Genomic DNA, 11,149 nt, shown 5'->3' on the forward strand with positions numbered 1-11,149 from the left:
TTTTATTATATGGAAGAATTAGATTAAATGAAACACATGTAGGAAAGAATGTAACATCCTGACGCCACTTTTTTTCATCATAATCTCCATTAAGGTCAGTCATTGCAACAATGTTGAAAAGACATGAATCTGCGACTGAGAAACATTTCTAATTTTGTTAGAAAGTATTTCGAAAATGTACTTGACTCTCCATAGACTTTGCAAATGACGCAACCAAAGAAGTGGCGTATGGATACTACTTTTCTTCTCACGTTTACTCTATGTGAATTTCTCAAGTATCATTTTAAGTCCAAAAACTACAATTGCACCCTTTTGAAATAACTGCACTTATACACGAGGTTTCTGTTAAATTTATAATCATGCTGCTGTTTGAAACAAGAGTTAATATGCAAATCATCTATGGAGCCTGATGTAAACAAATCTTCATCAACTTGATCAAGATTTTATGTACAATCTGAGCTGATTTTATTGAACCATTTTGTTGGTTTCAAATGAGGCTATTCATGTCAAAGGCCAATACAGTGGGATATGGGGACAAACTGGGTTGCAAAAGTCATGAATCCAATATTCATTCAAAACCAGGGCCAAATGTTGAGGCTGTTTCCATGGCAAAAGTATTTTTGCAAACTTAAATAAGCTTAAAATTCAGCATCAAATTTTACCAGGATTGTCATTTTGAATAGGACTAAAATCTCCATCTAAAGTTTTAGTTTCAGAACAATCAAATATCAGCCAATGAACTAAGGTGGGTTTTCACTTTTCCCTTGTTTCAATTTTTCATTTATTTCCCCTAAAACCATTTTTATTTTACACTTTTTAAAAATACATCATTTATTCTCCGACAGCTCCCTCTGAAAAAGTAAATACATGTTTACGAGACAACAAGGTTACATATGGAATATGATATAATAGCTATATTACATTTATCTTTGTGACGTTCAAGATAGGGGACTCCTCCATTTTCAACCAAGGGATGCATAATTGATGATGGGTTGGTCCACTCACCATGTAGGGGAGTCTATGCTTGATCCTTTGGTGCCTTGTCGGTGACTGACCGCTTAGACTCTGGTGGCAGTGATCGCCTGCAAGATGTGAAGAAAAAAATTGAGAAATTATTCAATGCCGTAACGGGGGAAAATGACGAACTTAACAAAGTTTTTGAATACAAAGAAGACTTCAATTTCAAAAAAATCCTGAAAGCAACTTGTAATGGGAGAATAAGGCTTTTTAAAATTCTGGCGATGAGTGGTGAGAAGTAAATTACATCAAAGAACAATGTCAGCAACAGTACTTGGAGAAAGAACATAAAAGGGATGTTTACAATAACAAAGAACAACATCCTAAAGAGGAAAAACCCAGTCCACATCGTAAACCAGATTTATCATTAGAAGAAGAAAATATCTCTACAGGGTGATGCAAAAACGAGAAGGAAACCCACTTTTGACAAAAACGTTCACCTACATACTTACTAAACCTATTTGAACTTTTTTTATACTGTAGTGAAGTGTAGCTCTTCAACCATACATGGCGATTTTTTTTTAAACCCCAAGAAAAGTGTTTTGTCAATTTGAATACAAGTCACCAAAATCACTGTACTCCACACGTGTACAAGTCTAATGTATTTTTTTTCTTCTCCAAATCAAGCTCCGGAGAAACAAGTTTGGCACATGAACGTTTAAACTACCATATCTCAGAGACAAAATATGCATTTGTAATCGTTTTTTTCGTCACTTATGTTTAAAGATCAATATTTTAATATCATTCAATTGAATTTTGAACTATGCTCAACAAGTAGGTGGAAATTGCTGTCAAAAGTGGGTTTCCTTCTTTTTGCACCGCCCTGTACAGTATTATGTATAGCTTATGTCTGATAAGACTAAAAGAGAAAAGAAAAATTACATTTTTCAGAATTTTTTTTTTCTGATGGAAATCAACTGTCACATGGTAAAAATAAACTTTTTGTTTAGAGAGCACACTACTGTAAGCTTGAGGGCCTAACATTTGTGTTACATCCCAACTACAGCATCGTCCCAACTACAGTTGGGACAATCCCAACCACAGTTAGGATCATCTAAACTATAAATAGGAATTCCCCAACAATAGTTGGGACTGTCCCAACTATAGTTGTGACCATGGCCATAGCGGTTAAGAACACCGGACTCATGTTCTGGTGTTTCAGAGGCAACAGTGACGTGGGTTCGAGCCCGCCGGCGGACACTTGTGCTCTTAAGCAAGGCACTTAACCATTATTGCTTCGTCCTTCGGATGGGACGTTAAGCCGTAGGTCCCGTGTGTTGTATAAATGCATGTAAAAGAACCCAGTAAACACTTATCGCTAAGAGAAGGGGTTTGCCCCGGTGTTTCTGGCCTCCTGTATAAACTCCCACGTGGAGTATTTAGGAGAAGAACCAACCAAGAACCAAGAACCATACTTGGGGCCTAACATCTACAATGCTTACCTCGGAGATGTTGACACCGGTCATATTCTCCACCAGCTGAGGCACACGGTTCATGATGTCCATGACCTCGCCGGTCAGCTTGGAGGCTCCCACGTCTCCCTTGCCGCTGGACACCATAGTGATCTTGTTGACCTGGGCCAGCGGAGCGGCGACCTCGGCAGCAATCTGAGGGGGGTTGGGAGTAAAGAGTTGTAGCGAATTGAATTACAAGTTGATCACATGGTGATCACATGTCAGTCTGAAGCCAGTTACATGTTGATCACATGGTGATCACATGTCAGTCTGAAGCCAGTTACATGTTGATCACATGGTGATCACATGTCAGTCTGAAGCCAGTTACATGTTGATCACATGGTGATCACATGTCAGTCTGAAGCCAGTTACATGTTGATCACATGGTGATCACATGTCAGTCTGAAGCCAGTTACATGTTGATCACATGGTGATCACATGTCAGGCTGAAGCCAGTTACATGGTGATCACATGTCAGTCTGAAGCCAGTTACATGTTGATCACATGGTGATCACATGTCAGGCTGAAGCCAGTTACATGGTGATCACATGTCAGTCTGAAGCCAGTTACATGTTGATCACATGGTGATCACATGTCAGTCTGAAGCCAGTTACATGTTGATCACATGTCACTCACAAGTCCATCATATGTCAATCACAAGTCGAACAAAGCTTCTGCAGGGTTACTAGCCGATACGAACCTTTGGTAATGTTTCCAACACCATGTCCACCATGGCAGCATCCTGGTAGTCCTTCCAAGCATCAGCCTTCTTGGCCATTTGCTCCGCCTCTGCCTTGGCCTTCTCCTCGATGGCAAAGGCCTCAGCCTCACCCTTCAGCTGTGAAAGACACAAAACAAAATGTACACGATGTAGCACACTTACAATATACGCCGATTTTGGAGTGTTTTAAATTAAAGGAAAGTTACTGCAGGTGGCCAAAAATCCAACAGTGCATTGTGGGAAAATAACACCTGCTCATCTGACTGAAAACATTTAGAGTTTAATAACAACAGTATGTGTATTTATACAGTGCACGTATCCACCAGTATTGGTGCTCAAGGCACTACATCATTATTACCCTGCTCATTGGGCCAATGAAACATTCCAAATACCATCTCGGCTCCCTGGGGAGTATACAGCTCGATGCTGCCATTTTGACGCACAGCAGCTAAAATCAACTACAATCACCTTCTCTGCCCTCACAGGTACCCGTTTACTCCTGGGTGGAGAGGGGCAATGAGTGACAAAGTGCCTTAACCAAGGGCACATCACATGAATTCCCCCACTTCATTCCTCCCAACCACGAGGCCTTAAGCGAGGGGTACTACTCCAATCAGGGGCGTTGCCAGACCAATTTGAAGGGGGGTGACAACAGTTTGCTGATAGGCCATCCGTGCTGGATGGTAGCTTGGAATTTTTTTCCAGTCACCAGGCCGCCCCAAAATCAAAAAGGGGGAGAGAGAGACAATGGCGGACACCATCTGGCAGATGTCCTTGGAGACTATTCGACAATGGGTGGCGTTATTCGTTACAGCATATTTGCAGACAAACACGCGATTTTGCCAACAGGACAAAAATTTCACCAACAATTACATTCCTCGTCTAGCAACGGCCATGACTCCAACTTGATATTCACAAGCTCTTCAAGTTTTGAAATACTCCCTGAATAAACGAGGACGTAACCCGGGCCTTACCTGGATCGCCTCAGCAGTTGCTTCTGCCTCCATCACGACACGCTTCCTGCAATCAAGAAAACAAACATAAACCGTGCAATAAGTCAAACCGAAGCAGGGGTGTAAATCCCAGGGGGATGAGGGTTATGTATAACTCCCACTTTTTTCCTCATGGGGGGGGGGGGGGGGGGTTAGCTACTGGATCATCCTTCCCCTCAACAAGAATCTTAAGACTTACATGTTAGCATCAGCGAGGGTTTCCAGCCTGTATCTCTCTGCCTCGGCCGGCTGCTTGACCTGGGCCTTCAGTTCCTTCTCTCTGCGGGAAATCTCCTGCTCCTGTACCTGGATCTGCTGCGTGCGTTCCACCACGCGGATCTGCATCTGCTCTTCCTTGATACGCTGCTTGGTCTTGGCAGCCTAGAAAAAAACAAAAAGGTGTTTACATTTTTTATGTTGCATTCTACGCCAAGGCCAGCTTGTGACAGTATGGACTCTTTGTGTGGATCATGCAAATGAGTTCGCTTCATTCAAATCTTGCAAGCAATACACTCTTGTGAGCATAAATGCCTGACGTAGAAATATAATAATAATTTGGGAGGCTAATCATCCTTACTCGCAGCTGGTATGCTGAATTGCGAAGGACGCGGCTACAACGTGGTCGGGACGCTGGCACGTAAAGGCGCCCATGGCTGCCGGCCACATCAACCCATATATGACCACGGAGCACAGCCTGAGATCGAAAGTGTTTGATTTTTCCGGAGGGCCGGGAGAAAAACCCTTGTGGCACAGGAGAGAACCAACGCACAACTCTACTCACATGCGATTCGCGGCCAGGATTCGAACCATGGTCACCTTGGTGAGAGGCGAGCGCTTTACGCAAAAGCCACCCATGCCACCCAGAAACAGTACACAATATAAGTGAGAAATTTGTTTCAAAAAAACTGTGGCGCATATTGTATAATGAATCCTTAGCTTACTGAGATTTTATTTCATAATTTTTGTCTCCACATTATTGACAAATGACCACATTAATCAATCCCAGGTATTTATTTATCCACAACACCAATCCACAAATCTGTTAATCCACTAATCTGCTGGTCCACTAATCCGCTGGTCCACTAATCCGCTGAATGATCAACATGTCCTACCTGCAGGTCATAGGCCAGTTCCGAGTCCGCCTTCTTGGTCTGCACCTCCATGTCGTACGCAGCCTTCTTCAGCTCAAAGTCCCTCTTGGCTTTAGCGATTTCGACGTCGTTGGCATAGCGCGCAGCCATCCTCTCCTCCTCAGCACGGGCTTCCTGCAAAGAAAAAAAATATAGCAATGAAATATCAATACAGAATTATAAACTGGTGTATTGAGTTATCGATTAATTATCAATACAAACTATTAACTGCTGTAATAACTCAATAAACATGGTGTACCTTTTTAATTTTAATTCAATGTTAATGCAATGTCCATTACTGGACACATCGTGGTACTTATGCCTTGGTATACAGCACAATAATACTTTTCTTGCCTTCCACCTCTATTGAACCAGGTTCGAATCCCACCCGGTGTACTTTTCCAACTCGGTGTCAAGTCCCTACTGGAGATGCATGGTCTTCCCTCAACCTCGTTATACTAACACCCTAAGAAAAACTTCATGAATCCTTTAACCCTCCTGCTATTTAAACAGTCACAGACAGTCAAACTTTCCATTCCTTTCCCCTGTTATACTTTTAACACAGGCTAGTCACCAGCAGTCAGATCATAATGTCAAGCAAGCACTGTGACTAGTCAAACTCAATCAACAGACCATGAACAGACAAAGCAGGCAAGTTGTGGGCACACCTGGCTCATCAATTACCCACAGCCAAAGCAAAGCTGTATTGAGTTACATAAAGAGTCAAGACCAGTCAATCCTGCTTTATGTAGGCTGGGATTTCTTAACTGTTGAAAACAGTTACTTGATTGATTTTGACTGAAAGGACAACTTGGCACAGAAAGTATGTTTGCATAGGAAGGATAATGAAAGTGTGAAAGTAAAGGAGAGTCCGATTGACGCGGTGGTTCTTTCCTCGCCTTCCACCTCTATGGCCCGGGTTCGATTCCTACCCTGAATATTCTTCTGAGGGTTTCCCTCCCACTCTAAAACTGTAATATCTTCTCATCGTTTTCTCTGAACAGCTTCTCAGGCTAGACAGCTACAGTACCTAGGGCGCTTTTGAGGAATCCTTGGTTTCATTACCAGAAATAAACAATAATGAGTGATAATGAAATACATTCAAAGAGCAAGGGTTATTCAACGGCAAAATAAAATAACAATTTGACAAACCTTGATACCGGAGTCTCTCTTGGCTTCAGCCTCACCTATCCTGGCATCTCGGTGCACCTCGGCAGTACGAGCCAAGCCCAACGCTTTCAGGTATCCCTGCAGATAACAAAGATATTCACATGACACTAATCTGACCCGATTTATCGCATCCACTTAGCATGACAACACACTCGAGTCAATAGCTCCGAGACATGATGACGTCACGGTCTTGGGAGCCAGGTGGGGAGGGGAGCCACCTACAATCCCGGCCAAAATGGTTGGGACACTTCCTGAGCCTGCCACGGTCACCCACTCCCCCGCTCCCCCGGTCAATGTTGTTCTCTCCAGCTGATGGAGCACACACCGCGCAATGAGAGACAACATTGAACGGGGGCCGGGGGGTTGGGGGCCCAGCGAGATTTGGCCAGGATTGTAGCTCCCATAGGAAAGCACACATGTAAACAAAGAGCAACATCATTATGTCTCAGGTCTATTTTTCTAGCTGATTCCTTGAGCATAAGATGAGCAATATAGATTCCTTGGATAGGCCCCCCCCCCCCCCCCCCCCGAATGGTGATAAAGAAAGGAATAAAACTGACACTTGAACGCCATTTTCACCAAGCTGTCGGTACCTATAAGCAAAAACACTACAGGATTCTGGTTATTCAGATGAGAGTTAGTTAAACTTTCTTTGCACCACATGTGCAAAATGCCCTCAAGCCGTGTAGCCCTTATGTTGGAGGTCTTGCCCCAATTTCATGGTTCTGCTAACCACATAATTTTGCTAACCCTGTCAGCACAGAATCATAAGTTACAGGATTTATGCATGCACAGAAGCCAAAATTCCTCGCTTACTTGTGAAATACGCTTACCGTAAGCATGGAATTGTTCGTTATAGTAAGCAAGGTTTTTTCACTAATTGTAAACAGAGCCATGAAATCGGGCCCTTGTGAATGATCACACAGGGACATCTGTTCCAGCAACAATCATCCCATAACATGTTAGCTGCTAAGGCTTATAACTTTTTTGTATGACTTCTGGATGCTACTACATGGGAACTTACATTTTCATCTCGGACGTCCTTGAGGGTGTAGCTGACCACGCTGATGCCCATGTTCACCAAGTCGGAAGAGGCCACCTCAAACACATTCTTGGCAAACTTCTTGCGGTCCTTATAAATCTCCTACACAAGACAGAAATCAGAATATATCCATGTGTTAACCTTAACGCTCCTGGGTATTTTTTTTACAAGAAAACCCTGCTAAATGCAGCATTATGCAAAATTTGTCAAAATGGCCGATGTCTCATTCAAAAGTGAATAGCTTCTGTTTTGATAGAAAAAATAGCAGTTTAGAAAAAAAATTCCTTTTTCGGGATGAAACTTGAAGCACGTGATTGGTTCTCCAGTATGCCGGCTTTAGAAAGCAGTGCCTATTAGCATGCTGTTTAAATTTAGTTGGGAAAGAATGTAGTATCCAGACGCCACTTCTTTGGTTGTGTAAAAAGTCTACGTAGTGTCGAGTGCATTTTCAAAGTATTTTCTAACAAAATTGGAAATGTTTCTCAGTCCCGGATTCATGTCTTTTCAACATTTTTGGAATGACTGACCTTCATTGAGATGATAGGTTCATGAAAAAAGTGGGTCAGGATGCAACATTCTTTTCGTAAGTTGACCCTACAACACAGGTCGTAAGGATAACAATGCACTGCTTGACCTCTGACTCTACACGTGAATATGATAATAAGACAGGGTGCGGACTAACCTCAACTGTCATCGTCCCCATGATGGCCCTCTGGTGACCCTCCAGTGTTTCCATGGCAACCATTTCAACTTCGTGCTCAGTTTTGCCCAGGAATTGCTGGCAGGCCTGCAGGAGCATGTCTTTGTTCTGTCCTTGAACTTTGACCTACGAGAGACAAAACAAAGGGTAGAATTCAAATACTTTTTTGGAACACCCTAATGGCTGGAATTTGAATGCTGTTGGACAATTCATTTTACAACCATGTACATGCAAATGGGAAATCACAAATACGAAAAAAAACACTGTTATTTATGGTACACTGGGAACACAAATGGCAATACCAATCAATATATTAAACAAATGAACATTTGACTTGGTTAAATTGGAATGTAAATACAGCATTTGTTTCAACATGATATCTTGTGAGTTTTGTGATAAACCACCTACATGTAGGCCACTGGTCTAGTTCAATTCATAGACAGCAAATAGAACAGGTATTTTATAGCTGGACTGAGTTTGGTAACCGGTCACTTTGGCACCTTGCCAACTCAGCACCCACCAACTCGACCAGAAAGTAATACCTATGACGATTTCAGGGATTTTTCCAAAGAAAACAGGGACGAATAACTGATTATTTGGGGACAGACCATGGTTTGGGGAGGTCAGGTGCCAAGTTGGTCAGGTGCAGAGTTGGCTAGGTGCCGAGTTGACTAGGTGTCGAGTTGACTAGGTGCCGAGTTGGCAAGGTGCCGAGTTGGCAGGGTGCCGAGTTGGCCAGGTGCCGAGTTGGCTAGGTGCCGAGTTGACTAGGTGTCGAGTTGACTAGGTGCCGAGTTGGCAGGGTGCCGAGTTGGCAGGGTGCCGAGTTGGCAGGTGCCAAGTTGGCTAGGTGCCGACTAGGTGCCGAGTTGACTAGGTGCCGAGTTGACTAGGTGCCGAGTTGGCTAGGTGCCGAGTTGGCAAGGTGCCGAGTTGGCAGGTGCCAAGTTGGCTAGGTGCCGAAGTGACCGACATTCCTGGGTTCATTGGTACAGTAGGTGTTATGAACCTGACGAGTATTTTTTTCAAAACCAAATATAATCCAGGGAAAATCTCAGTTTTCTGAGGGGGGGGGGGGGGGGGGGGGGGAGAGAGGGAAGGGGAAGGGGAGGGGGGCAAGGGAGGGATGTCTTATCACAAACCTGGGCAATTCCTGTGACGGATATGGGCACACCGAGGCGGGTATAGACATTATCAGTGTCAATCTTCAGCGTCATGGTGTTCAGTGACAGCTTCTGGATCTGCTGAATCCATGGCCAGACAAAAGTCCGCCCTCCGGAGACCAGAAGCGGTTTGGAGTGGCAGCAACCTGGGGCAGGCATGAAGATCAGAATGTTTATTTGTTTGAATTTTTCCATATTTATACATATATTCATAATCATATGCCCAGTAACGTTTGATTGTAAAGGTGATTTTGGGGCAATAAACAAATTTTTGACTCTAATTTGATCCAAACAAAACAGGGTCCCGGCCCTACACTACACGATCACAATCGCAAAGCAAGGAAACAGCACTAGGCATGCTAGGGCTAGGCCTATATGGTGAACAAAAGTGGCGCCAGGATGAAAGTGAAACTGCAATGCATACGGAAAGATTCCCATATCTGGCCAACAGTATTTTTTAGTGTCAGTAATTCCTAAAAAGTCACAATTAGCAGGGACAAATTTGTAATTTTTACTGAGAAAACACTTTTTCAGACCAGTCCCATAGGGTTCCTGCACAGGTTGACAAGTGATGGCCAGATATGGGAATCTTTCCCTGCATACTATGCTTAATATCGCAACTGGTGAATAGCATTAGCAACATCAATGTTTTCCAGTGATGACTCATTTTCCAGGTTTTTTCCACGGTATTTTCTGCAAATGTTTTCAGTCTGAAAAGCACTGTATCCATTCCAAAATTAAACTAAGACTGCAAGTAAGCTTACCCGATACTACCATTGCCTCATTGGGCCCACAAACTTCGAAAAATACCATTTTGATGTCTTCTTGGAGCGAAGAAAGCTCAGAGCTGAAAAAAATTCGCAGAGAGAAATGTAAACAGAATTTTCCACAACCCAACCCTAGCGCGCAGAACCGATACTGATCAATAACATGATAAATCAATACATATTTACTTACCTTGATCTAAAGTGTTGCAATTAACAGAAAAATAATCATTATATACAAACTTTAAAATTTTGACAAAAGAGATAAATCATATCTTTAATTTCCATCCTTTCAATTTTGAAAAATAAAATGTGAAAAAAAAATTATATACTTTCGTGACGAAAATAAAAGCGCAGGGTATGCAACCTCGTCCCCAGTGCTTACTTTATTTCCAACCGCGTTTCCAAGAGCAGGTAGTGGTGGGCGCGTACTGCTCGACACCCTGGGGACGAGGTTGCAGGGTATGGTATATGGTAAAGGTCAAAGGTCCGACGCGATGATTATCGATTATCGGCATTGATCTCCATATGGAGATCAATGATTATCGGATTGCGTACAGCGTGGTACCAAAATTAGTTTCGCACAACTCAAGCAGATTTGTACACTGGGCACCAAACAATAGGTCACGATAGCCTCCTTTCAAGACCTGCACTGTTTCCTGTATTTAGAACGTACTCAGATCATCACACGTACGCAGCAGCTGAAGGGAAGTTAACTGATGCATTTCTTTATTTTTTTTTAGCTTAACGACATACACCCTGTTTTTGTATTGATACTTCATCCAGAAAATGCATTTGGCCCCAGATATACAACATGGAACGCCACTGCCTTGTGACTGAATAATAAAATGATTTGACAGACTTTGAAAAGTTTTCTTAACTCCCAATATCTGCGACATTGTTTTTTTCTGTGTGCGATCTTGAGGGGTATTAAAAATGTGAGTCAATCAATATATGATTAGATTTACCTTGTTGATGATATTGTATTTTTGTTGT

At 42.8% G+C, this 11,149-nt stretch overlaps 1 protein-coding gene across 1 annotated transcript; it reads right to left on the bottom strand.

Annotated features, from left to right (window-relative positions):
- Positions 1–207: 207 nt before the first annotated feature.
- LOC119734370 (flotillin-1-like) lies at positions 208–10,318 on the bottom strand. The gene is made up of 11 exons (XM_038207863.1): positions 10,154–10,318; positions 9,369–9,535; positions 8,209–8,352; positions 7,509–7,628; positions 6,467–6,562; positions 5,297–5,449; positions 4,384–4,565; positions 4,167–4,212; positions 3,172–3,309; positions 2,460–2,624; positions 208–1,082 (listed from the first exon to the last, which is right to left on the bottom strand). Exons 1-11 carry the CDS (start codon positions 10,200–10,202, stop codon positions 1,059–1,061), a joined length of 1,284 nt encoding a protein of 427 aa, XP_038063791.1. The 5' UTR covers positions 10,203–10,318; the 3' UTR covers positions 208–1,058.
- Positions 10,319–11,149: the final 831 nt, after the last annotated feature.

Source organism: Patiria miniata, unplaced genomic scaffold, assembly GCF_015706575.1.
Source record: "Patiria miniata isolate m_02_andy unplaced genomic scaffold, ASM1570657v1 HiC_scaffold_27, whole genome shotgun sequence".
Taxonomy (NCBI): Eukaryota; Metazoa; Echinodermata; class Asteroidea; order Valvatida; family Asterinidae; genus Patiria; species Patiria miniata.